We start from the raw sequence: 26,975 nt of genomic DNA, 5'->3' as shown, positions 1-26,975 counted from the left end.
TAGAAAAAGCATTGCATAACATATAGGTCAGATATAATTATGCAACTGTTATCTTTAAACATTGAACACTAGTGTCTGAAAACTATGGAGCTAAGAATTGCCGTAGTTACATTACTGTACATTCCAATAGAAAATAAGCCATGGCTTTGTCTTTTAGTGCCTTAAAAACTTCATCCCTGTATGTGTATGTTGCCCTTGTGAAATACATTTTTTTCTTTTCCATTTAATAGATGACCTGTAAGTGGTAATGGCCTTCATGAAAGAAAAGAAACTTAAATATGTAAAGGATGTACAAAGTTTTATGCTTAAGAGTATTTCATCTCCAAACAATCAGCATTCCTTTTATAAAGATGGAGTGCCAATCAGCCAGCACTGGGACAGATTCCCAGTGTTGGTGCTCGCCGGCAGAGAGGCGCTCCATTTGATGGGGACACATGAGCGTCGCACATGCACGCGTGTCCCCGTCAACACGGCGGTGGGGAGCACTTTCCCTGACCGTCTCTGCTTTAGGGAGACGGGCAGGGTTAGGAGGGAGCTGGGTTGCAGCTGCTGGGGGCATCAGGGGAGCTGCAGTGGGCGGCGGCGGAGGGCTCCGCCGGAATGGGGCACGTGAATGGCAGCGGAGAGCGTCTGCTGGCGGTTGGCGACTTGATTGCCAGGAGCAGCTCTAATGAGAACTGCTCCACCTGTATGAGTATATGGTATGAACCAGCCAGGGCCATAACAAGAGTGGTGCGACATGTACCACCACACAGGTCAAAACAGGGGCCACTGTTGTGCAGCACCTGTCAATTTTCTGTTTCGATCAATCTCACTTGGAGCTTTCTCCTCTTGTATCTGTCCATAGACTACTTCAGTCATACTTTCCTTTATTTAATCACTTAACTTGCTAATATGTTTTTTCAAAACAGCAGCTACCTGTAGGCTGCGCAGGTAATGGGTGGTCGTTTTTCTGAGATGCAATTGCAATAACATCACAGGGAGAGACTTAAAGACAAAATATCTAGTTACAGCGCTGGTATGAACTAACATTTATAAACAAATAAGTTTGATGTGTACCTAAAAAAGAAATCTATACCAAGAACCAGTTATACACAGAAACAGCGCAAACATTTCCCCTGCCCCAGCAGCATTTTTAGGAGCTTCCTAAACTCTTATATGTACAGTAACTCTGGGAACACATTTTGCTAACACTTAAAATGTTGACAGTCATTATGAAGTTAGGAGAATGCCAATGACATTATACCCTCATGGCTATAAACATAGAAATTTAATGTAAAGTAACATGTATAAAGTATAAATGTAATATTTAGATTGATAGTATTGGCTTTTCACATAAAGAACACAAAATATATGACTGTCTGATTGTAGGAACATTATTTTAATCTGAACTGATGTTTGTGCTGCACTAACACTGTTTAAGCACAAGACATTAAATGGCATTTTTAGATTTCTTTTTGAATCAATCCCAAAGTCTGTGAAATTCTTTAATTCCCACTATACGTATTTGCAGTGCAAGAAACAAATCATCCTTGATTAAGGTATTCACTATTAAAGATGATCCTGAATCTTATATTTGCTGTTGCTATGACAGCCATGTGAGTGAAACAGAGAAACATCTTACTTTAAAATATTTGTTATCCTAGTTCTTGGCAGCTCAAATCGGAAATAAATACGAAAAGCACGAATCATAATCAGTGGACGTGGAATCCGCAACATTCCCCATGGGGACATTTGGTCTATAACGTCTGCAATTTCAAATACCTGTGTGCAGAGAGAATAACAATAAAATCAACAGTTTTTACTTATATATAGTTATGTTGGTTATCATCAATAATTGCTACAGACTTTAGAAGCAGATTTCACCCAATTCTCCTTAGATTCTCAGTTTGCTTTAAGCTCGGTTTCTACTACAAACCAATGTCAAGATGTGTATCTACTTCTAGCAGAGTCAGATTTACAAAGGCGGATCAGACTAGGGGCCAGATGCACTAAACTGCAAAAGTGATAAAATGGAGAGTTATAAACCCCCAGTCAATCAGCTCCTACCTGACATGCCACCGGTTGATTTTTTTTTATCACTCTCCATTTTATCACTTTTGAAGCTTAGTGCATCTGGTCCTCAAGCTCAAGGTCACTGCAAACAAAATAGAGCCATCATTGTGACAGTAGTAGTAGTAGTAGTACGTTTATTTATAAGGCGCCATAAAGTGTCCGCAGCGCCGTCCATAGCAAACAAAAAAACTAATTACAAGGTAACGTACAGGGTGTGTTGATAAAATACAGCATAAATAGGGGTATAGTTGGTAGAACTAAAATCAGCATCAGTTCTGAAGTAGGTGTCGAAATTGTCGAGGAGACTGAAGATGAAGTAGAGGAAGGGAAGAACTGGACAGGAGCACAGGTGAGGTAAAGAGGTAGGGTGAGTACGTGAGGAAGGAGGGCCCTACTCATAAGAGTTAACAGACTAAAAGGAGGTGGGTGGACGAACGAAAAACAATAGGATAAGTAGGAATGGATGGAGGGGTAGGGTAGGCAGGATAGGAGGAGAAAAAGAGGATAGGAGGAGTGATAGGCTAGTCGGCAGAAGCGGGTTTTGAGGGAGCACTTGAAGGAGGTAAGGGAATCAGAAAGCCTGATGGGTGGCGGGAGGTTGTTCCAGTGCAGGGGGGCAGCGCAAGAGAAGTCTTGGACACGGGAGTGGGAGGATGACCGGCCAGCACAATGATGACCGGTCACCAGGGGCGGCTCTGCCATTAGGTAGCTTTAGGCTGCCGCCTAGGGTGCTGGTATCTTGGGGGGTACCATCGAGTCTGTCTGTCACAAAGTTAGGGACATCTATAAGGAAAACTTAATTGTTGTCATTAGCCAATTGGGATCCCGAGTGGCCGGACTCAGACAGCATGGCGAGTGCAACAAAGCCCCTTGGAGGCACGGTGGCTCGCTACGATCACCACCTATTCTGTTCTCCCTCTATGGGGGTCATGGACCCCCACGAGGGAGAATAGCCGGTGGCTGTCGGGACACTGAGTGTCGGGGTTTGAGTGTCGGGATCCCGACGTCGAGGTAATGACTGTCGGGATCCCGACTGTCTGGAAACTGTCCGGCACCCTTGTGTGTGTGTGTGTGTGTGTGTGTGTGTGAGAGGGGGGTGGTGGGGTACATTGAATATTTGCCTGGGGTGCTGAGAATCCTTACATTGGCCTGCCAGTCACCCATCTGGCTGTAAATTGTAATTCTATATTCTTCACATGATGCAATCTCTCTACTATTTAGGGAGCCTGTGGGCTTATGTAAGTGTAAGTAATGCACACAACCACACAGCATTGGCCATACCCACTCAGCACTGGTCAAAGCTCAGCCACTTCTCACAATAAGCCCTTGATCATTTTCAGTTCCAGGCCATTTTAGACCTTTGACTAGCCCTGACTCCTGCATTTACTGTCTGTTGGTTTTAAGTGAAAGTAAACTCATTTTACACATTTTCTAAATAGATTCTGGTATACTTAATGCCACTTTGAGAAAAGCTACCCCTCCTCTCTATGACAAGTATCTTACATAAAGTAGCTTAATTTAAGATAATATGTAGTGAAATTTTAATACTTAGGAATTTGCATCTCAGTGAAGACAAGGAAGGGAAATTTAAAAAAGGGGGAAATGAGGAGCTTCAACCAGAGGAGGAGAGGAGTTTAGAACAGGGGTGGAGAGGGGATAATTAGACCATGGATGAAGAGAGGGATCTTAAAAGGGTTGGAGAGGAAAAGCTTACAACAGGGTATACAGTAGAAATATAGCACTGGGTGGAGAGGGGGAGCTTAAAACAGGTGTAGAGGTGAGGAAAAAGGGTGGAGAGGAAGAATTTAAGAGAAGGTTGAAGTGTGTGAGAAACAGTGCATATTATTTCTTTATACAACTTTTGGTTTGGGTTATGATATTTGCATACACTAAATTTACAATTACCTGTAGGACTAGGGATACCCACAGACAAAATACCATGAATCCATCAAAAACACACCAACGATCTTTCACATAGGACGTGTCTCCCTGAAAATGAAAACAAATATTGTAACACAGTAATAAAAAAAAAAAAATCACATACTGTAACAATAAAATACCCAACTATAAACACAGTGAAATACAAATTTACACAATAAATCTTGGCTTACAACCTCAGTCCATCATATATCAAAACCCAGTGTACAAATGAATATGATAACAATTGGTTAACCAAAAAAAGCCACAAGAAATGTATTTGAATTATCTTAATGGAGAAAAGAAAAACTAAAATAATTTTGTTTTTTCAAAGACTTGATTATGGAATTTCACTTGTTACTTCCCCTTATGCACATATTACTCAATATATCTACTACAATATATGCCAGCTGAGGTCTAGCTACTAATCTGGAATGTCTTATACTGTAGATGCTCATGAGATGTGGATTTTTTTTTCCCAGCTGCGTATTTTGCTTTCCACATAATATAATAGAATATGTCATATGACCTAACTCTCAACTTATTTATTACGTTACATTATCTTTTCTGGAAGACTACAGATTTACAGCAATTTATATACATTTAAAAACTCTTGTACTGTTTCTCTTTTGATATACAAAAACCAAGACTATCTCAGCACACTCTTAAATAATGTTTTTGCTGGATTCAATTCCTAGATGACAAGTACTGTATGTCTCTCTGTTGTGTCAATAAATCCAATAACAGATGTGCACACTAGCCTCCAATAAGCCGAGATGTATTGTACAGTGTGGGCAAATAAATACAATCCCTACAATCATGTCCTTGGCAGCATTTCTTGTATTGTATTCCAACAATCTTACTTCCTACTGAATATTTTCATGATTATCTGAAGATGACTGTAGATAGATAGATTTTTTTTCACATGCTATAATGTGAGTCTGCCCCACAGCAACTTGTTGTACACAATACACGTACTGTACATATATACAGTAGGTAGTACTTGCCTTCTTTTGAAAAAAATATGTCATGAAAATTTTAAAGGTGGCACCTAGAAGCATGGACATGCTCAGCTACATCTGAGAGGTGCTTCATAAAATGACTTACATTCAATGTAGATGAGCCCCAAAGCAGTTAGAAGGATCTACTGTACTTGTTGAAGAAAATACACTGATATGTTTCAGGGTTTGGTCATGTTTTGTGTTTTATAAGATGTGCCACATAAGTGGCCATGACAGACCTTATTTGAATTAATGTAGCCATAGGGATCATTGTTCTTTATTGCCAATGCAGGGAAATGCCACTGATGATTCCATTTGGCTGTATAGATCTCTGATTTATTTTCTCCAAAAATGTAACAGCCATGGGCTAAGTGAAATCAGAGAGATTGCTAGACTATTCGGGGAGTCATGGAGATTGCTACTAATTCAGGGAGTCTCCTGCAGAATGCAGAAGGCTAGGCAACTATGGTATAGGTACTTACAGTAAACAAATGTTCCAACTGCTTTTGTGCCTTACCTTAAAATAAATGTAGCTTTCGCACCATAGTTAGTACAGTACAGTATATTGGATTGTTATAATTCAATGTTTTTTAATAGTGTGTTACCTTATCCTTCAGGATAAGGTAACACACTATTAAAAAACCTTGGTATTTTTCACGGCTGGACTGATCAGGTTTGTGGTTATCAAACCCCTCCCGGATAACTGTGATCCTCTCTATATATTTTATATATTCTTTTTATGTAAAAAAATTGTGTTTTTTAAGCAATAAAAACCTTTTAAAGATTTCGGATTCCATTGTCCACATCAAAGATACCCATAGGAGGAGCCTAACATGAATAACGTTGACTACTGGTGCGCCAATATTTGAATTCATCTAAAAAGAAACCCAGATATGTCTGGAAACACCTAACCCGATGTGAGTTAGGTGTGCTACAGAAAAATTATACCACCACTTTCAGACTGTGACAACATATTGGGGGAAATTTACTAAGAATACGAATACGAAATTTGGTATTCTTAATACAAATGAATATGACTGCATACGGCTGTTTCAGCCATATGCAAATTTGTGTTCCGAATGGGAATTTACAAAGCAGTCAAATACGACTGCTTTGTAACCCTCCGATGGGCCTTGGCCAGCCCACTGCTCCGCAGTTTTGAATATATGCTGTTTAGTACATACAGTCCTTATGACAAGTCTTACTTTCAAAGTGAGGCTGTAGTACATCACTTACATATGTGAATATCTACAGTAGTAAGGCCAGTCTTTATGACTCATTGTTATCTAATAACATGTTTATGACTGAATAAAAGTGTGTTTTAGAAGAAATAAAGAGAAAATTTCAATAAATGAAATAGTTCTAAAATGATTTTGCACAATACTATACTGACGTTTTAATACTTTTCTACATCTTTGTTTACATGTGGACACAAAATCCTACATAGCACATTTATACTGGGACAGTAAAGAAAAATGGGTAAGTGCGCCGAGGTATGTGAAAGGTGGCTTCATAACAGATTTTCAATGGTAGCTGCTAGTTGGAGAAAGGACATTTCACACCCAACCATGTGACATGCAATGCCAGGAGGAGGAGCAAGGCCGGCGGTCAATATCCACGTCACCATCTATTGCCTTTAGTAACCAGGTGGTAAGCAAATCGACACACCGCACTCAAAGCTAGATGAACGATTCAAGCTTGCGAGGGTACATTCGGAAACCATGTTCAGACCTTGCTCCTCCCCCTGTTGTTCCATGTCACATGCTTGTGACATCAGATCCTTTCTCTAACTAGGATCTATACCGAAATGATTTAAAATAATTTCACTGCGCATCATGTCCGCATATCCTGCAGCTACTAAATGTACCGTATTATTGTCTCTTCGGTTTTCCATCCCAATTTTATTTCACATTTTAGAGCTATGTACTTTTTAAAAGCTTGTGCTATTCAATGTGTACCATGTCTTTTGACGCACTGCAAGGTCGATTGTATTTAATAGTTTCAAAGTGGATAGCACTTACATTTTGTATAAAATGTGTAAGAGCATGATCCAACATTTGAAGGCTATGCTTTTAATAACACAAAACAACTGACTTGCTGTAGTTTACTATTGCTAGGTAACTCACTGAAGAGTTTTAATGTTCTTTATTGCAAATACACTTAGTCATTCACAGAAAAAACAGAAAACACAGTGGTTGGCAACATTATACAATTTAAACAAATAATACTTTAATATGGTTTTGACGTAAGTGTTCCAAAAAACAATATGGTAGTTTCACTCAAAAACATTTTTGTCTTATAAAAATCACTAAGAAACTTGCTATAGATGATTGGAATAAAACCGTATATAATAATATATCTGCTTAAAATACAGTAAACTGAAAAAAATTAAAACACACAGACTTGCCATTGTTTTACAGATTTATTGACAAGGACAGGTCCTCTGTAACAATCTCAGAAAAAATGGAAACATAATGTGAAATGCACCAATTGTTTTCTTTTATGTAAAAGTTGCTAAAAAGGAACAACTAAACGCAAAATAGAAACTTTAAGATTTGAAGTATGATATACAGTGGCGTAACTACTGTAAGGCAGCCCCAGCTGCCGTTTGGGGGAGCAAGCGGCAACGGGGTCTGTGTGGGCGCCGGCACCCGCTCGACGCACTGACATGCTGCTGCCTGCCGCTGTCCACTGGCTGAGCACCGGAGGCGAGTCAGCCGCAGCGCGGGTGCGGCCATGACAGAGACTACAAATCCCCTCACTGATTCAATTGACTGTACACAGAGCCGACTATTGGCTTCTGTGTACAGGAAGGGCAGGCGGATGGGCGTGCTAGGGTGGCCTGTGATCTGAGCCAGGAGAAGCAGCAGTATATGCTGGTCTCTCTGCCTCTTTCCTGCTTAGGAAAACTTTTTGGCAGGGGGGAGCAAAATTTATAGTTACGCCACTGATGATATAAGATACATTATTGAAAGGTATTTTATATTATATATTATATACCAGTGCTAACCCAACATTCCAGTTATTAGCTCCTCATTGTGCAGTATAACAAACAGCTAATACTCCTCCTAGGTCCCTGAAGGGTTATGATACAGAAGAATGGACGAATTTCAACTGCTGTGACATAATAAGCTCTGCTCCTGTGTATCAGTCAACAGCAGGGGCTGGCAAATTGTAGTCAGGGCGAACAAGCCCACAGCACTCTCCCATGAGCAATAACCCATTAGTACTGTATATGATATTTTTTTAAGTGATAGAATTTTGGGGCCAATTTATCAAAGGGTGAAAATTCCTTATGGCATTGAAAATGGTCATTTAAATCAGAAAAGCAATTTTTTTTCACTTAATCTTCATTAGGGGTACCACCAGAAATAACCAATAATAAACCTGTTAAACATACAAGAATATTGCATTAAAAATCTTCCAGCTGTAGACTCCTCCCACTAGTGCTATATACCCGCTACCGATTTAATCTTCCTATATTTTGTGTCAGAGCTCGGGTAGCTGCTGGACCTGGCTGTAGTAGCAGTGAGCCAGTGGAGGGTTCTGGGTACCGGAACCCCGGGGCTTTGAGGTATCTACAGCTCATATGACACTGGAGCACTCTGGACACAGCTAGGTGGGGAGTTGATGAGAGTCGGATTACAGTCGCAAAGTCTAACCCCACCGATGGTTTTAACCAGGGACCCCCGCAAGGGAGTATGAACTTCGCTGCGATCGGTGGACAGGTTGCTGCCCTCTGTCAGAGTACAGATGGAACAAATTTTACACAAGAAATCTCAGGGTAAATGCGCACAATAAAACCAAATGCAGCTCAGCACTGTGGCTGTGTAATCCACAGCCACAGTTGGGAACTGGGCTAATCGCAGGAGAAGGGAAAGAGATTTGTTTAGTTTGGAGCTCATGGCTCTGACGCCCGATAGGGGCCAACGATATTTCACCACACAAACTCAGAGAACCTGACCCTCACGGCGCTGCTGCAGAAGTATTGTGACACTGTCTGCGCTCTATAACATCACAGGTCCTCACTGTGGTGCCACCATCGATCAGATTGGCACCTGCTTTCCAAGGAGCGTCGCTGGGCAGCTTGTGGAGAGACCCTGCCTGGACTCCTTCAATGGGATCAAGTATAACACTACCAAGCATAAAGAAATTGATGCTGACTTGTACATTTGGACGGTACACATCTGCTGACACTTAAAGGGACCATTACCCCTCATTTTTGGTGACTTAAAAATATTTTATTCATCATTCACATTGGGTGTATTGAAACCTGCAGACACCAGTTGCGATTGGCAACATATTATTTTGTAGAGTACAGTACCTCACCTAACTGTGCCACTACTGAGAAGTGCATACTGGTTGACCTAGGAGCTGCTGGACTGTGTTGGCATGGGAGCCACTGAACTGTGTCGGCCTGGGAGCCAATGAACTGTGTTGGCCTGGGAGCCAATGAACTGTGTTGGCCTAGCAGCTGATGGTCAAGGGTCAGCCTGGAAGCTGAGGGTCCGGGTCGGCCTGGGAGCCAATGATCAAGGGTCAGCCTGGTTGCTGAGGGTCAAGAACAGCCTGGGAGCCGATGATCAAGGGACAGCCTGGGAGCTGAGGGTCCAGGACAGCCTGGGAGCCAATAGTCAGGGGTCAGCCTGGGGGTTGAGGGTCGAGGACAGCCTGGGAGCCGATGGTCAAGGGTCAGCCTGGGAGCCCATGGTCAAGGGTCAGCCTGGGAGATGAGGGTCCTGATTTGCTCTCTGGTAGCTTGATACTGTATACCCAGGATGCTGGAGATGGTATTAGCAGTAACAATAGCAGATGGTAATAGATCAGGCAAGGCAGCAGCAGCAGCTGGATAAGGTTCTTTTATAATAACTTGGAGCTTAAGAATAAATATTTTGGGAAATCTCTCAGGAGGAAGACAACAGCTCAAGGCGCTGGACTGAACAAAACCGACTCCCTTCATCCCCTGCAGTGGTTCCTGATTGGTAGCCATCATGTAACCCCAGTGGGGAATGCAATAGGTGCATTAGACTTGGACAGGCAACACTGGGACTGGGTCACATGGCAAACTCTAGACTCTGGGGATTGGAGTGAATGTGTTAGGTGACCCCTGGTGTCAAGGCGGCACCCATGTAGCCCCACGCCGGCGCAGGATGCCGAGCCACACTCCAGACAATAGCAGCAAGGCAAGAAGGAACAATGTGACAGCTGGACATCACGCCAGCCCATGACACCATAAATGCCAGCAACAGACCTGCGTCTGAGCACAGACCAATGCACGGGTAAGACATGTCTGCCAGTGCCGGATTTCCTGACATTTTGATCACAGTGCAGCCTCAGCCACTGCATGGAGGAACATGATGACCGGTCCCTCTGCAGTGTGTTTTCAGTGGATGGACCACTGAAGGTGGAGACAGGAGCCATGGGCTGTAGTAGTTAGCGCATGGCCTGTGCCTAGTGATAGATTCATTACTTTTATTCTGCCTATCTGCTTGTCTACAGTATAGGCCAGTGCTGCTCCCCCCAGAATGCAAAAGCAGATATTTGTCAGGCAGTGCAGGCACAATGACTTCTGTACATTTACTTCAGTTCAGCCAATGGGAGAGAGCAGATGCAGTTCACTGGACAGACAGCATAAGATAAGTAGAGGTGGGGTTCACGGTGTGCTGCTATGTAACAAAATATGGTCACTAGCTGCCACATTATGCCTATATCTAGCACACAGCCAATGTGGTTAAAACGGATTTACTGTATGCCAATGGACTGCCCAAGGCCTGGGGGTCATATTCTACCCTGTTCTCTGGTCCAGCCTGCCATTGATCAACAGCCAAGCTGTCAGGCAACATCTACTCTAAATGACTCAGTAATGCATACTGTTTGATACAGTAATGTCAGATAGTGACTTGGCTTTTTAACTGGCTGTCAAATGGCAGAGTTAAGGTCCATATACATTGGGCGATTTTGCCCAGCGTGTATGGACAGTGATGACCACAGTCACTGCTGGGGGGAAAGCCGCTCAGTGCATACACACTGAGCCACTTTCCCCCTGTCTGTTGCTGTCAGCGTGGGGTAGATGGCTTTGCATAGCGCAGTGGTATGCAAAGCTGTCCACAAAGCCACTCATCTGCTGGTAATTCAAGCAGATGAACGGCTTTCCCGGCGATGATGCGGGAGCCCATCATCGCTCATCGCCGGGCCGTACACACTGGGCGGCTTTGAGCTGAAAGCCACTCAAAACACCAAGTTTGAGCCTTTAGTCCAACAGGTGGCAGTCCAGTAAGTTGTAGTATTTAAGTCAGGGTTCCCAAACTGTGTGTCTAGCACCGTGGGGGTACCATAAGGCTCTTGCAGGTTTAGGGCTAAATCAAATAATTTATGGTCAAAGTGATAGGCAAAACTAGTGCTAGTGGCTGCCAATCAAAAAAAAAAACACATGGAACCATAATCAGAAGCACAAGCCAGCTGTCATCCCTCCCCCGCCCCTCCCGGCACAGGGCACTGCACAATGCAGGTGGGACAGTGTCCACATGTACTGTATGCATCTGTTTCCCACACCCTCTATATGGTATGTGCCATATATTGGTAAAGAGTAAATTACAGTAACCTGCATGACTACCTTCTTTATTTCTTGCAACTTTTTGTAACTATGATTATTTCTTTAATAACTTGAATCCTAATACGATAGACAAAAACTTTTGGAAGAAAATGCGAGCTTTAGACTTAATGCCCCAATTTAGAGTATGTCATGTACCATAAATGTTTACATTTGCCAAGAAAATAAAGTGCTCACTTACACGGCCATTTTCTTGGAAAATAAATGATTCAAAAGACCAGCTGTTATAAACATTTTCAAACAACAAAAAGAAAAGCAAATGAAGTGTGTGATAAGCATGAATTAAGTTGATTGCTATTTTGTACACAGCAATATTGGTAAAACATGAAATACTTAGAGATAAAGGACTTCCACTGCTTTATGTATATATAGAGGGTAAAAAATATTTTCAGAGCTATACGGTATGCACAAATCTTGTATTAGCTGCTAGACAGTTATTAGATAAAATTGTTTTATATATATATATATATATGTGTATATATATATATATATATATATATATATATATATACATACATACATATACAGTGGCAGATTCAGGGGGGGGGGCACCTGGGCACATTGTAGCTGAGGACCAGGGCTTTCCAACGAGCCCAGCCTCGTGTCTCTAGCCCCCCGGGAACAGCTGTAACGTTTTTTCCCCATAGGATAATATGGGACCCGTCAATTACCACCCCTACCAGGTTCCGACAGCTGCCAGTTCCCCCCCTGGAATCACAGAAGCTTGTGGTTGATCTCATTAAATTCCAATCGCTGGGCCTTCAATATGATATCAGGCTGGTTCATATCGGTCAATGGGTTCCAGAGATATTGCGAGGAAAACGATTTTTTTATTTTTGAAATGTAATTTCATAGCTGTTCATGTTCTTTGAGGGCAGATTACTCTGGAACCAAACGTTCCAGTTTCTCTGGACCAAAATCACTCAAAGCCCACTCAAAAGTTCTTCAATATGATACTTGTCTCATGTAAATGGGTCAGTTGGTTCCGAAGATATAGCCGGTTAAATGAGATAACTGGTTAAAGGGGGGAGGGGTGGTTTTCTCTCCCCCTCACACCAGAAAATGCAGGGACTAGGCTGGTGTAAAAGGGGCCAACCTGGAAATGCATTTTCTGGAAGGGGTATTATTTCAAATAGCCGGAACCTGCAGTGCTCTGAATACAGCCAGGCTCTGCCACTGTTAGTGTCTATCACTTCTGCCTGGCGGCGGCTGTCCCCCATTTACCACGAGCATGTATTCCCCCTTGGCAATGAGCATGTCATCCCACATGGCAACGAGCATGGAACCCTTGGCAATGAGCATAAGTAGCACTTATGTAGCATAATTTTTAATAGGCTTTATGGAGTTTGGCATAATACATAATGGACATAATGGCGTGTAATTTAACATGTAATGGACATTATGGTGTAAATGTTTAATGCGTGCCTTTGGTGGACAATGTCCCTGTTTATGAAGCGTATTGTGAATTTTGGCTTAATCTGTGTGGCATTATGTGAATTCTGGCTCAATCCCTGTGGTATTATGTGAATTTTGGCTCAATCCATTTGGTATTATTTGAATTTTGGCTAATCCATGTGGCATTATGTGAATTTTGGCTCAATCCGAGTGGCATTATGTGAATTTTGGCTCATTCCATTTGGCATCATGTGTAAGGGGCAAGTATAATGGGGTCTACAGTAGTATTTTGTTGCATAATGTGTAGAAGTTGTATATGGTGTTGTACACTACACTCAAGGACACGCCCCCTGTTGAGTGGCCACACCCCTTTTCCAGAGCGCGCCTTCTGCGAACGCACAACTATATCCTTCACTTTTGTCGCCATGGTGGGCCTGCGCTCTTTAAATGCCAGGGCCTATTTTTAATCCCATTCCCACCCTCTCTCTGTCGCTCTCTTAGCATGTACACTGGCACCACTAACACCACCCCTCCCCCACCTAAACCCTCTTTTATCATAGTGCCCCCCCCCTGTCATTTTATCCTGGATCCGCCCCTGTATATATATATATATATGAACCTTACACCAGCTCACATCTCCAAAGGGACAGTGACAATTATTGTTTGAACTGAGACCTCAACTCTACACTAGCAGTGTCGGTTCTTAGATGAAGATTGGTCGGCCCTAAAAGGAGTACACCGGGCAGAAAGGACCCAACTGTGAAAGGCCAATGATGGTATACAGAGCATACCCATAATTGACCACTCAGTGCTGTCCGTGTGAATCTATACGGATAAAAATCTGTGACAGGAAAGAAAAGACCCCAAACACTAGTATAACCCCCAACAGTGGAGTTTCATAATTAAAGTGCGCCTCAAAGTCTATAGAGGATCTGTTGTGTTGACGTCTTGTTGGGATACACCCTATGTGAAAGAATCGCGAGAATTGTGTCAATAACATCTGCGAACCCCTGATGAAGTCCCTTGCAGGGACGAAACGCATTGGGAACTTTTGTTTGCTAGTCTGGAAATATCTGAAATACAACATTTAAGTTTTTATGGTCTGCAAAAAGCACCTCTATTGAAAGAAAAAAAGAGACTTATTAATAAATGTTTATTAATTATTGGACTTTACTTTGATTTACTTTAAATATAACTAAAGGCTATTATAGAACCAGTTATTTAAGGTTCAAACAAGGGCGCCAACTTACAACTGCTATCCACATTCTCTTTCACCCGTCCAACAGGGGTTCTTGTAAGTCCGGCAGATGAGATGTAACCATCAATTAAAAAGTGGCGCGAAACAGGAGTCTGCTCCCCACAGGGACATGCAGTCAGGGGAGGCAGGGGAGGCAGAGCCTCCCCTGTCATTAATGATTACTAAAATAATACAAAAAAAAATACTTATGACACAGATGGGTGACATTCTATGGGATAAGATAAATGCGCGTTTTTTTTATCGCACCACTTCGCCCTTTTTCAAATCGCAAGATTGGGCCGTTTTTCGCATATTTAATGAGATGCGAGGTGGTGCGATGTCTTTAGTCCTGAAAATGTGCGATTTTCATGTCTGAAAATCGCACGTTTGCAGGAAAGCGCAAAATAAAAAAAAAAACGAGCGCGGGGTCCCCCGCCAGAGCATAACCAGCCCCGGGCTCATTGAGCCGGTGCTGGTGACATAAAATCAGGGTCCCCGACAAATAGGGGTCCCCTTGATTTAATGAAACCAGCACCAGGCTCAAGGTCCGGCGCTGGTTCCCAAAATACGGGGGACAAAATGACTATTGGTCCCCCGTAAGAACCAGCACCGGACCCAACCAGCCAGCAGGGTAATGCCACAGCCGGGGGACACTTATTATATAAGGTCCCGCGGCCAAAGCATTATCCCCGTGGCTGGTCAGCATGGGCAGGGGTCCTGGGGAAGTGGGGACTCCCCCAATGAAGGGGTCCCCCCCCTCCAGGACTTACAAGTGCCAGCGGGCCCTTTAATGCCCCGCATGCTGGGACTTGTGGTTCTCCAAGTCCCAGCATGCGGGGTAGGCTTGCTGGGACTCATAGTTCGCCAGTAGAAAACAATAGTTTATCTTCTTTTTTTTACACAATCCATCAGCCCAATGCCCACCGCCCAGGGGCATCGGGGACAGCCCTGGACTTTCAGCATGGGCTGGTAAGTCCTGGAGGGGGGGGACCCCTTCATTCGGGGGGTCCCCACTTCCCCAGGACTCCTGCCCATGCTGACCAGCCACGGGGATAATGCTTTGGCCGCGGGACCTTATATAATAAGTGTCCCCCAGCTGTGGCATTACCCTGCTGGCTGGTTGGGTCCGGTGCTGGTTCTTAAAATACGGGGGACCCCTAGTCATTTTGAGCCCCGTATTTTGGGAACCAGTGCCGGACCTTGAGCCTGGTGCTGGTTTCATTAAATCAAGGGGACCCCTATTTGTCGGGGACCCTGATTTTATGTCACCAGCACCGGCTCAATGAGCCCGGGGCTGGTTATGCTCTGGCGGGGGACCCCGCGCTCAGTTTTTTTTTATTTTAACTGTTTTTTTTGTTTTACACCAGAACCCTGCACAGAACATTGCGATCTGTGCAGGGTTCTGGCTAATTCGCCCATCAGAACCTGGTCTGATTTTTGGGCGAATTATAGACACACTTTATACAAATCGCATACCATTAAATATGCGATTTGTATACTTTTCCATGTGAAAACATCTGGATGCGATGTGCTGCGAAAAGCAGCCATCGCATTTCCAGTATGTCCAACTTGTTGGCAAAAATCGCATTTTTTTCACATTTTCGGAGCTCATTAAATATGCGAAAATGGAAAAAAATGCGATTTCGGCAGTTTTTGAGAAAAAATTCGCAAAAGTCTAATAATCTCATCCCATAGAATGTCACCCATATGTGTCATAAGCATATGCTTTATATTAGAAAAAAAAAGTGGTAAAATGATTATTAGAATTGGTTACAGAGGCACCAAGAGCGGTGCCTCCGAGTGTCAATGTTAAAGTTCTGAACTATGGGGCGGGTAGGGGGCGGGGACAACTAGCTGTTGTCAATGCCCATTAGAAAAAGCATTACAGGCGGCACCAATAGCGGTGCCTCAGTGACAGTCAGGGACATGCTTTCTGTTTCTGGCTATATGAAAGCACACCCCTGTCACTGAGGCAGATGTGATTGGGCACAGTGGCGCTGCTTCAGTGACAGGGGTGTGCTTTCATATAGCCAGAAACAGAAAGCACGTCTCTGACTGTCACTAAGGCACTTCTATAGGTGTCGTTGTCTCCCCCTCCCCCCCCCCAAAGCCCCAGCCCCGGCGCTAATCAAGAGACTAGTGGGAGATTGACTGATCCCCCTCTCCCACAGCGCTAGCCCTAGCCCCGCGCTGAACGTAAGACCAGCGGGGGGAATAAATAGTTTGCTATTGACCAGCGCCGTTCCGAGCGCTGAATGTGACACCAGCGTCTCCCCCTCTCCCCCAGCGCTCCAGAGTCTCCAGTCTCCAACGCGGACCCAGCGCTGCCCACAGAGCTTGTCCGTGCTAGCTCCAACAAGCTAGTGCCTCACCATCCCCTAAACTCACCGCACGTCACTGGCTCCCCTTGTCATATACTGTATATATATATATATATATATATTGGAAATAAACATGGATTAATCTGGCCCCTGCCTGGACATGTGGAACAACAATGAAAAAAATATCTTGTGTGATTTCCGCTTTGCGACTAAATTGCAAAGTTCATGATTTATCTATTATAATATCATTAACTTAAATCATTTAAGTTAATTAAAGCATAATCATTACCCTTATTCATTTCACACTTCTTTAAATCCATAGGAACTGGGTTCACTTCTCACATGTACTAATTTACAGGTTTTCATGCCAGCATGTTTTACACAGTAATCACTGCACAACAGTTTTCTATTCAGTGATATAAAATTCTCTGTTACTAAGTAAGAGAATAGTTTATTCTGATTCTGAAACAGTTTTCCCAGTTAATTCCATACTAAGAACTAGAGATGTGCGGCGGCCACTTTTTCGGGTTTTGGTTTTGGATCTGGATCTCCCTACGTGTTTTGGATCTGAATTGGTTTTGGCAAAACCACCCTTGTGGGTTTTGGTTTTGGATCTGGATTTTTTTAAAAAAATGCTAAAAATGGCTAAAATAACAGAATTTGGGCCTGTTTTTGCCCCTAAAGTATTATTAACCTAAATAAAATTAGTTTCCACTCATTTCTAGTCAATTTTGATCACTTCACAGCTTACAAAATTGTTTTCATTTACTGTAGTTGGGCCAAAAGGGTATACCGAGGTAGCTGGATGACTAAGCTAAGCGACAGCAGTGGGCATCACATACATGTGGACCCTACACTTCCAACCTGGCACATCTTGGAAGCAGGGCAGCACTGCAGGGGCAGACAGGGTGGCAGTTTAATAAACTATCCCAAAAAAAGAGAAATGCTCCAAAGAGCAAAAAATACAGAGGTATCGGCCTTGTCATGACTGGTGGTAGCAGCTTCAGCACTTCTATCAGGTTGCTGATCTCCCACTATTTCCTCCTCCATCATCCTCCAAAAATGTGTTTTTATTTTATTTATTACTTTTATTTATTTTTCTTACTTTACACTGGACACAGCCCCTTGGACACTGGACACTGCCCCTGGACACTGCCCCTGGACACAGCCCGTCACCCTGGACACAGCCCCTGGACAATGGACACAGCCTCTGGACACAGCTCCTGTACACTGGACACAGCCGTCACACTGGACACAGCCCCTGGACACAGCCTCTGGACAATGGACACAGCCTCTGGACCCCCCCCCTGGACACAGCTCCTGTACACTGGACACAGCCGTCACACTGGACACTGCCCTTGGACCTTGCCCCTGGACACTGGACACAGCCCGTCACCCTGGACACAGCCCCTGGACAATGGACACAGCCCGTTACCCTGGACACAGCCCCTGGACAATGGACACAGCCTCTGGACACCGCCCCGGGACACAGCTCCTGTACACTGGACACAGCCGTTACACTGGACACTGCCCCTAGACACAGCCCCTGGACACTGGACACAGCTCCTGTACACTGGACACAACCCCTGTACACTGGACACAACCCCTGTACACAACCCCTGTACACTGGACACAGCCCCTGTCACACTGGACACAGGCCCTGTCACACTGGACACAGGCCCTGTACACAGCCCCTGTACACTGGACACTGCCCCTGGACACAGCTCCTGTACACAGCTCCTGTACACTGGACTCAACCCCTGTACACTGGACACAGCCCCTGTACACAGCCCCTGTACACTGGACACAGCCCCTGTACACTGGACACAGCCCCTGTACACTGGACACAACCCCTGTACACTGGACACAAACCCTGTACACTGGACACAGACCCTGTCACACTGTACACAGGCCCTGTCACAATGGACACAAGCCCTGTCACACTGAACACAGCCCCTGTACAGCCCCTTATACACTGGCCACTGCAGCCCCTGTACACTGGACTTGTGTACAGCAGCCCCTGCAGACCCTAATCGAGTGAGCAGCAGCAAAATAATATATTATTATTATAGCACAGCACACAGCACAGAGCACAACCACCCTCTTCCCTCTCCTATGCTGGAGTAAAGATGGTGGGGCGCGCGTGCGTCTTATATAGAATCCAGATCCCGTGAGAATCCGACAGCACGATGATGACGTTTTGCCTAGTTTTCGGTCCGGAATTTAGGCGGGAACTCCCGAGCCGGCTCGGATCCAGACTCGGATCGCGATATTCGGATCTGTCGGATCCCGGAGATCCGGACCCGCTCATCTCTACTAAGAACAGGTATTCCAGCTGTACCAGTACTGCGGCCATACTATATATTTTTTTAGTAAACTCTAACAGATAAAGGGCCAGATTCTCTAAGCTTCAAAAATTATAAAATGGAGAGTGATAAACAGCCAGCCAATCAGCTCCTACCTGTCATATCACAGACTGTGTTTGAAAAATGTCAGGCAGGAGCTGATTGGCTGGATGTTTATCACTCTCCATTGTATCACTTTTGAAGCTTAGAGAATCTGGCCCAAAGTTACAAAAACCTGTACAAAAAATCTGGTGCCGCCTCCTTTTGCAGCACCTTCCCAGCAGTACAGGTTCTACCTGTACTTCTGCAGCACACTCTGTAGCCTTCTCTTGGGAAGCGTTGGGACCTATTCTGTTAATCTGCCACCGCCGCCACCAGCTGCAGCTCTTCGAGCAAGCACATATACCGTGGCTGTCACACGCCGGCTAGCGTGTGCAGGTCCCAGGCTGCGGCGTGCGGGTAGGGGCAGCTCCAGGTAGGGATGGCAGCAGGGGAGCGTCGGGTAGCGGCGTCCTTGCAGATAGCAGCGCCGGGAGGCCGGCGTCACCATCTTGGTTGAGGGCAGGAGACAGATTGGCCCAGAGTGGAGGTTCCCTCCTCTTCCTGCGCTGACAGCCAATGGCAGCCGCCCCCTGGGGATATAGGGGATCTGCCTAGGCTGTTCAGTGTCAGTGCAATGAGTCTTTGGAGTCATTCACAACTCCTAGCTGATTCCTGGATCCTGGCTCTTTCTCTCCTGACTCTGGTGCCTTGCTCCCTGCATCTTTCTACAAGGAAGTTTTCTCCTGACACCAATGCTGCAAGTCCTACCTAGTGCTTGTTAATGCTTGTGTCCCAGAATTACCCTGCTCAGCTTTCCACTGTCCTCCTTCATTCAACTCATTCATTCCATATTCTTTCAGTCATCCGGATCCATTTCTTCTATCATCAAATCAACCTCTTTCCGGATCTTCCTCTATGTACTCTGGCTCATCAAGTATACGTTTCCAGATTTACCTGCCCGTTATTAGTATTGTGCTGGACTCTATTTAAGTTATCCAACTGTCACTTAAAGAAGTATTTGAGTGAAGTTTATCATTTATGAAATCCGTTATTAAACCGGCACGTTTCAATCCTACTCCTCCTGGTCCGTCTCCAGTTCCTTTGCACCACACGACTCCATCCAGCCCTTTAGCCGTGACAGTGGCTTTCTACTAGTTTCAACCTGGCACATATTTGACTTTTTTTTACTCATAAAACTGGTACATATTCTTCCCTTATAGAGTTGGACATATCCGGAGATACTCTTAGGTCTACAAACTACAGCAAAAAATTATTCTGGGCGATTTTACAACTGCATATATGGTATTAATAGGGGTATTCAATCCGGGATTCCAACTGTCAGAATGTCCCGACAGTCAAAATCGTGCCATTTTCGTTTTGGTCGACTGTAATTTGACAGCCGGTATTGAATGTTCCAGTGGTGGAAAGTGGGCGAGCTGGCGAAAGCTGCCACGGATTGTTAAAAAATGTCAGCCGACTCTGACAAAACAAATCTGGGTACTTCCTCATCTTTGCGGCCACCACAAAGATGAGGAAGTACCCAAATCTGTTTTGTTGTAATTTGCCTTCAATGCTGTCGGAAACGGCAGCAAGGAATAGGTAATGTCTGCTTTTTCCTCAGGTGGAAATAGTGTCCGGGATTGAATACCGCCCTAAGTATGTCCAACATTACATCAATCCCTTAGTGTGCTATGGTACTTTATGCAGTTTTCAGAGGTTTGACCACATTTCTAATATGCACCAAGGTCCGGAATGCAATATATTCCGGAGTTTGGACCTGGGATGTAACTCCATCTGGGTTGGTGCCATCTGTAGATGATGTTGACTAATAGAAGAATATGGGCTTCTTATTGCAGTGTTCCTTGACAGAGATCTCACCCAGCGGGGGCTGATTAGAACATATTAACCTGGGGGGAGGGGAGGGCATGCACTGGCCCATGATTGACAGCCCATCTATAATATAACCCATTTGGTAGCACCTAATTTTCAACAATCAAGGTGGTACTCCCTGTCCTGTAACACTGTCCCCAAATATGATACCAGATCAGAATAAAATATGAAAAATAATAATAATAATAATAATAATAATTATTATTATGTCTTAAAAATGTGGCCAGCAACTGGGGGCCACTGTGCTCTACTTGCAGTTTGTTATGGTTCTTCATCTTCATCATGTGCAGAAAGCAGAGGTAGGGACACAGTAAGAGGATAAGACAAGAGGAGGAGGATGGGAGTGGGGTATTAGTGGCAGAGAACCAGGACTGTTGGGGACAGACACAACACAATGTGCTGGCCATTCAGTAACAGGCTGAAGCAAAATGAGCATGGCCACACTGCCCACAGACAGCAAGCAGCAGAGCAGAGAGGCATAGAGAGGGGACAGGGTATCACTGTGTAATGTGTAATCACTATACTGATCAGACACAGCCTCTGGAATTAGCACGGCTGCCTATATTTCAACACTGCAGGCACAAAAAGCATATCCAAGTTTCTCAAAATGGGACTGGCCTGCGGGGCATCTGTCATCCTGCCCCCTGGCTCAATCTGCCTAGGCCTCCCAGTGTACCCTGAGGGCATGCATCAACTGATGAACCTGGAAATCCTATCATCACAAAGTACAGTTCTTATAGGGGGTAGCTACCAGAACATCGTAGGCAGCAGAAGAATGAGATGAGGGGGCGCCAGGGACAGCTATAATGGGCAGCGGTGGTGCAGTTGCTCCCTTCACTTCCTGTACATCATGCAGAAAGAGAGAAATGACTGCCTCTGTAACTGCCTCTCTCCCCAGTCAGCACACAGTAGCATGTGCTCTACTGGGGAGAGAAGCTGCTGCTGTAGCAGCATTCAATCTTCTCTCCCAACTGAAGCGCTGACTAATAGCTGGGCAGGCGATGGGGGTCAGCGAGACCCAGGACCCACCCCTTGCCTCTTCAACAAGCCCAGGTAAAAAGTAACAGCCCCCATTCCTCATGGCATCACTGGACAACGTCTGCATTCAGTTTATATCAATTGCTTTTTGAAGAAAGTGGCGGCTGCCTCTGCTTTCCGGCAAGTTGGAGGTGAAAAGTTAAAACAGCACTTGCATTCAGTATAAAGCTCCCTAGGATTTACACTGACATTCTAAAATGTCCCCTCATAATTTCAAAATTAGGAAATTAGAACAAAGATATTTTTGTTTATTTGTTCAAAATCAGAGCTTTATTTAAAGACTCTGCTTTTGAACAAATAAACAAAAATATCTTTGTTCTAATTTCTTAATTTTGAAAATATTATCAATTTTTTAAAGTCACAAAACAAGTAGCAATATCTATTTTTAGACTTGCAGCTATCCAGATTCCAGCATAAAACTTCTTATGACTTAAATATGAATTAATCCTCAGAAAACATATGAAAGGGTTTCCCCGGTTCTTTATCGCAGCATGAGAACTTTCTCTTTTCATATCTCATTCCCTGGGGTCAGTCATTTCCATCTCAGACATCTGTTTATAGATTCCATTTTTTTTCAAGGGAATCCCTTTTATGCAGAGATTTTAATCTGTTAGTTACATCTACAGTGATATTCTGCTCTTGAAAGTTTAATTTTCAATTAGAATATTTCTGCCTCTAAAATTAACTGCCTTATCAAATAATGTTCATGTGCTATACTGCTACTAAGATTATATGTCCTTGAAACTATATTTTTTATTAAATTCTCAAATAGAAATTCAGGATTAGTTTATTTAGTATTATGGCTAGGACTTTTATATTTTCTAATAGAAAAGAAGACACCAAACTGTATGTGACATGAATATTGTGTCCTTAAAAATAAGAAAACAAATGTATTAAAAGAAACGAAAACAATAAAAAAATCTAATAGTACAGACTCCACTGTCTACTCGACCACGTTATCTATGTCCTGCGGATTGGCATATGTCGGGATGACAGCACGCAAATTTCGAGAAAGGATGGCCAACCACCGCTACTCGGTGAGGTTGGCCATCGAAAACAAAAAGGCAGACCAGCCTGTCCCTCGACATTTCTTGCAGGCAGGTCATCAAACTTCCACACTGAGATGTCGCCTGATCGACTGGGTCCCACCACCCACAAGAGGAGGTGACCGGGTCCTGCAATTGCGAAAATGTGAGAGCAGGTGGATACACCTGCTAGATACAATTTCCCCCAGAGGGATGAACGAAAACAATCCGCTATCTGTTTTTCTGAAATGAACCCATAATATGAGTATCTGCTCAACACCCTCCGCTCCTTTGGCATCACTGGCACGGTCTTCTCCTGGTTCACCTCATACCTCTCCGATCGCTCCTTCTCCGTCTCCACTCCGAGCTCCTCCTCTCCTACTACCCCGCAGCCAGTCGGTGTTCCCCAAGGGTCAGTCCTTGGCCCTCTCCTCTTCTCCCTCTACACCACCTCTCTGGGCACCCTCATCAGCTCCTATGGTTTTAATTACCACCTTTATGCTGATGATACCCTAATCTATCTCTCCTCCCTCGATTTATCCCCATCACTCCTGTCCAAGGTCTCCGAATGCCTCACAGCCATCTCAGCCTGGATGACCCAACGCTTCCTGAAACTAAACATGGCTAAAACTGAACTTCTAATCCTCCATCCCCCGAACATCCTCTCTTCTCCCACTATCTCCATCAGCATTGGTGAAACCGAGATCACGTCCACCGACCAAACGCGCTGCCCCGGTGTCATCATTGACTCCTCCCCTTCTTTCACCCCCCACATTCGTGCTCTCTCACAATCCTGCCGCTTTCACCTACGCAACATCTCACGCATCAGACCATTCCTCTCCACTGACGCGTCCAAAATTCTCATTCACTCTCTTGTCATCTCCCGCCTTGACTACTGCAACATCCTTCTCTCTGGGCTACCTCTCACCCACCTCGCACCTCTCCAATCCATTCTTAACACTGCTGCTAGGCTCATCTTCCTCTCCCGCCGCTCTACCTCCGCCTCCCCCCTCTGTCTATCTCTTCACTGGCTCCCCATTCCTTTCCGAATTCTCTTTAAACTCCTCACCACCACCTACAAGGCTCTCTCCTCCTCCACAGCTCCCTACCTCTCTTCACTGATCTCTATCCACACTCCCTCCCGTCCTCTTCGCTCCATCGCTGACCGCCGACTGACCTCTCACCTAATCACCTCCTCCCACTCCCGTGTCCAAGACTTCTCTCGCGCTGCCCCCCTGCACTGGAACAACCTCCCACCACCCATCAGGCTATCTGATTCCCTTACCTCCTTCAAGCGCTCCCTCAAAACCAACTTTTTTCGACTAGCCTATCCCTCCTCCTAACCTCTTTTGATCCTCCTATCCCGCCTCCGTTCCCCTCCATTCCTACTTATCCTATTGTATTTCGTTCGTCCACCCACCTATTTTTAGTATGTTTACTCTTATGAGTAGGGTCCTCCTTCCTCACATACTCACCCTACCTCATTACCTCACCTGTGCTCCTGTCCTGTTCTTCCCTTCCTCTACTTCATCTTCAGTCTCCTCGACAATTTTGACACCTACTTCTGAACTGATGCTGATTTTAGTTCTACCAGCTTTACCCCTATTTATACTGTATTTTTCAACACACCCTGTACATTACCTTGTAATTTTTTTTTTGATTGCTATGTACGACGCTGCGGACACTTTGCGGCGCCTTATAAATAAACGTATTACTACTACTACTATCTGGATATCCCCAATTTTTTCATATCACCCATAGCATGTTGATCCAGTCTACATCTCCCAGCCCCTGATTTTTTTCAGTTTTTCATTTTTCATTTTCTCTTTTTTATTGTTCATTGTTTGTTACTATTTGTACTGGACATTGGACCTATGGTCTATCCGTGACTTTATGAACAAACACCACCTGACTCTGTACTTGGAATGGATTCATTCTGAACTGTTTCACATTTTCTGTTTTTTCATTTTTTATTTTAATTTTATTTAATTTTTGGGCCCCCTACTTGGCCACTGGACCGATGAACTGTTGGTGACTCGACACTTAAAATGATTCCGTTTTGAACTGGTTTTTTTCTCATATTTATATTTATGTTATCAGTTTTTTTCACATTTTTTTCACTTAACACTTTTTGCACAGAGCAATTTTTGCCCCTTTTTTCCCCCCCTTTTTTTCTCTTTTTCTTGCTAGATTTGTTGACTGTCACTATATTACGTATTTGATCATATTTCATAATTAATGAGCATCCACTAAAAAAGTGGACATGTCCCTCATGAAGTTTTTTTTGACATATTGAAGTCTATAACATTTTGTGCTTTTTTAGACTATGCCACCCGACTATCCCGGAATTACCCACGCATTTATTAATATATTATGTCTGCAGACAGCCTCCTCCATTTTGCACCCATCGCCCGCAGTATGCTCTGATTTTTTTCATATAACACATACTTATGGACAGCATACTGCAACCCCTGTATTATTTAAAACATGAGACAGCCACGGTACTCGGCTCACATAGCACATAGTATACGGTGCAAGTTGCGGCTGGCTTATTTGCTATAGGCACCACCGCTCCGAGCTGACACGGCGCCGGACGCACTGTTGGCTGGATGACTGGTTACTGTGGGGACAGCTTGCGTGTCACCCGGCAGAAGCCGGGTTGCCGCTTGCGTTCCACAGACCGGAAATCACAAGCTGACGGTGACGCCGGCTGTGCCGTACAGCCTGATGCAGCGGGGGAGTTTCCATCTATTAAGACACGTTTGGCGTGCATTTTGGGTATATAAATCCGGGACGGGGCGGCGGACCAGTAGGTCTCTGGCTGCTGATGCGGATAGACCTCAATACTGGTGACTATATTGCTGATTAACTTTTTCTGCCCTTTACTTTGGTGACAATCTCCTTGATAAAGATCCACGGTGGTGGATCGAAACGTCGGAGGAGGTATAGGATTGTTTTTTCCTGAAAAGCATCGCTTGGTATGTACTTTTTCCATGAATTAAAATACAAAAGTTTTTTACAAAAACCGGAGAGTGCTCCATTTTCCCTGTTTAGGGAAACTGGACTGTGTAATAGTACAAATTAATATATGGGTCTATATTTGTAAGGTTTTTTTGCTGGAGTCTCCGAGGGGCACCAGCCACTCAGGGGCCTTTAGATAGATCCATCTTCCCTCAACTATTTGGTTTGTAATCACTACCTGTGCCTCTATAGTGATCAATAGGGTGCAAACACCAGCTGTCGCTGTTATCGCTCCTCACAGCTTAAAGGCAGAGGAGAAGCAGAGTGAAGAGGAGGGATGCAGTGGTTGGAACTGAAGAGATACTGGGGGGCAGTGAAACAGAGGAGGTCTTGAACTTGAGGGATACCGGGGCAGGGACGTGCAGTCAGGGGAGGCAGGGGAGGCAGTGCCTCCCCTGTCATAATGATGAAAATAATAAAAAGCAGATATTCATATATCTGCTTTTATTATTTTCAGAATTTCTACCTCTCCCACTGCCTCCCACCCTCTTACACTGCTGCATGTGAGGGTGGGAGGCAGCGGGAGAGGTGCCTCCCGCTGTTAACATTAAAAACCCCGGGCATCGGGGGGCGGGTAGGGGAGGGCAGGGTGCAGCAATGGGCTGTAAAAGCCCATTGAAAATTAATGGGGAAGCAGCACTTCTACTGATGCCGCAATGACAGGGGCACCAGTATGAATGCACGCCCCCAGATGTGATTGGGCCAGCAGATCCAGTGCTGGATCCGCTGTCCAAGCACACACATGCAGGGCCCGCCTGGTGAAGATGCAGCAGCGTGGCCAGTGGGGAGCCCGGAGCTGCTGGGAGAAAGCTGCCACCACCGCCGAGGAGAGGACTGACCGCCGCCGAGGAGAGGACAGGTGAGTCTGCCGGGGGAGGGGGGGGGGGTAGTAGGCTGCCGCATGTACCCCCTGCTGCCTGTGCTCGTCCGCGGCAGTGCAGGGAGGTGCCTCAGGCAATGTCCTCACCACACGTCACTATACCGGGAGGCTGAAGATATAAGGAGACTGGAGCTGGAACGAATGGCCTGATTCATAAGAAATGAGGCAGCACAGATGATGTATGGGTTCAATTCCCAC

General features: G+C 44.7%; 1 protein-coding gene across 3 annotated transcripts in view; it reads right to left on the bottom strand.

The window, feature by feature from the left end:
* Nucleotides 1-26,975, bottom strand: part of NALCN (sodium leak channel, non-selective) — a 511,286-nt gene that overhangs the window by 402,642 nt on the left and 81,669 nt on the right. For all 3 annotated transcript variants that reach the window (XM_083168621.1, XM_083168622.1, XM_083168623.1), the window contains 2 exons: nucleotides 3,961-4,044; nucleotides 1,625-1,764 (listed from right to left, as the gene is read on the bottom strand). In XM_083168621.1, coding sequence (XP_083024747.1) covers nucleotides 1,625-1,764; nucleotides 3,961-4,044 — 224 coding nt within the window. The remainder of the gene's footprint in view (nucleotides 1-1,624; nucleotides 1,765-3,960; nucleotides 4,045-26,975) is intronic.

The sequence above is a fragment of the Crinia signifera genome, chromosome 2, assembly GCF_055691185.1.
Source record: "Crinia signifera chromosome 2, ASM5569118v1, whole genome shotgun sequence".
Classification (NCBI taxonomy): Eukaryota; Metazoa; Chordata; class Amphibia; order Anura; family Myobatrachidae; genus Crinia; species Crinia signifera.
This window is presented reverse-complemented; position numbering and strand designations above follow the sequence as displayed.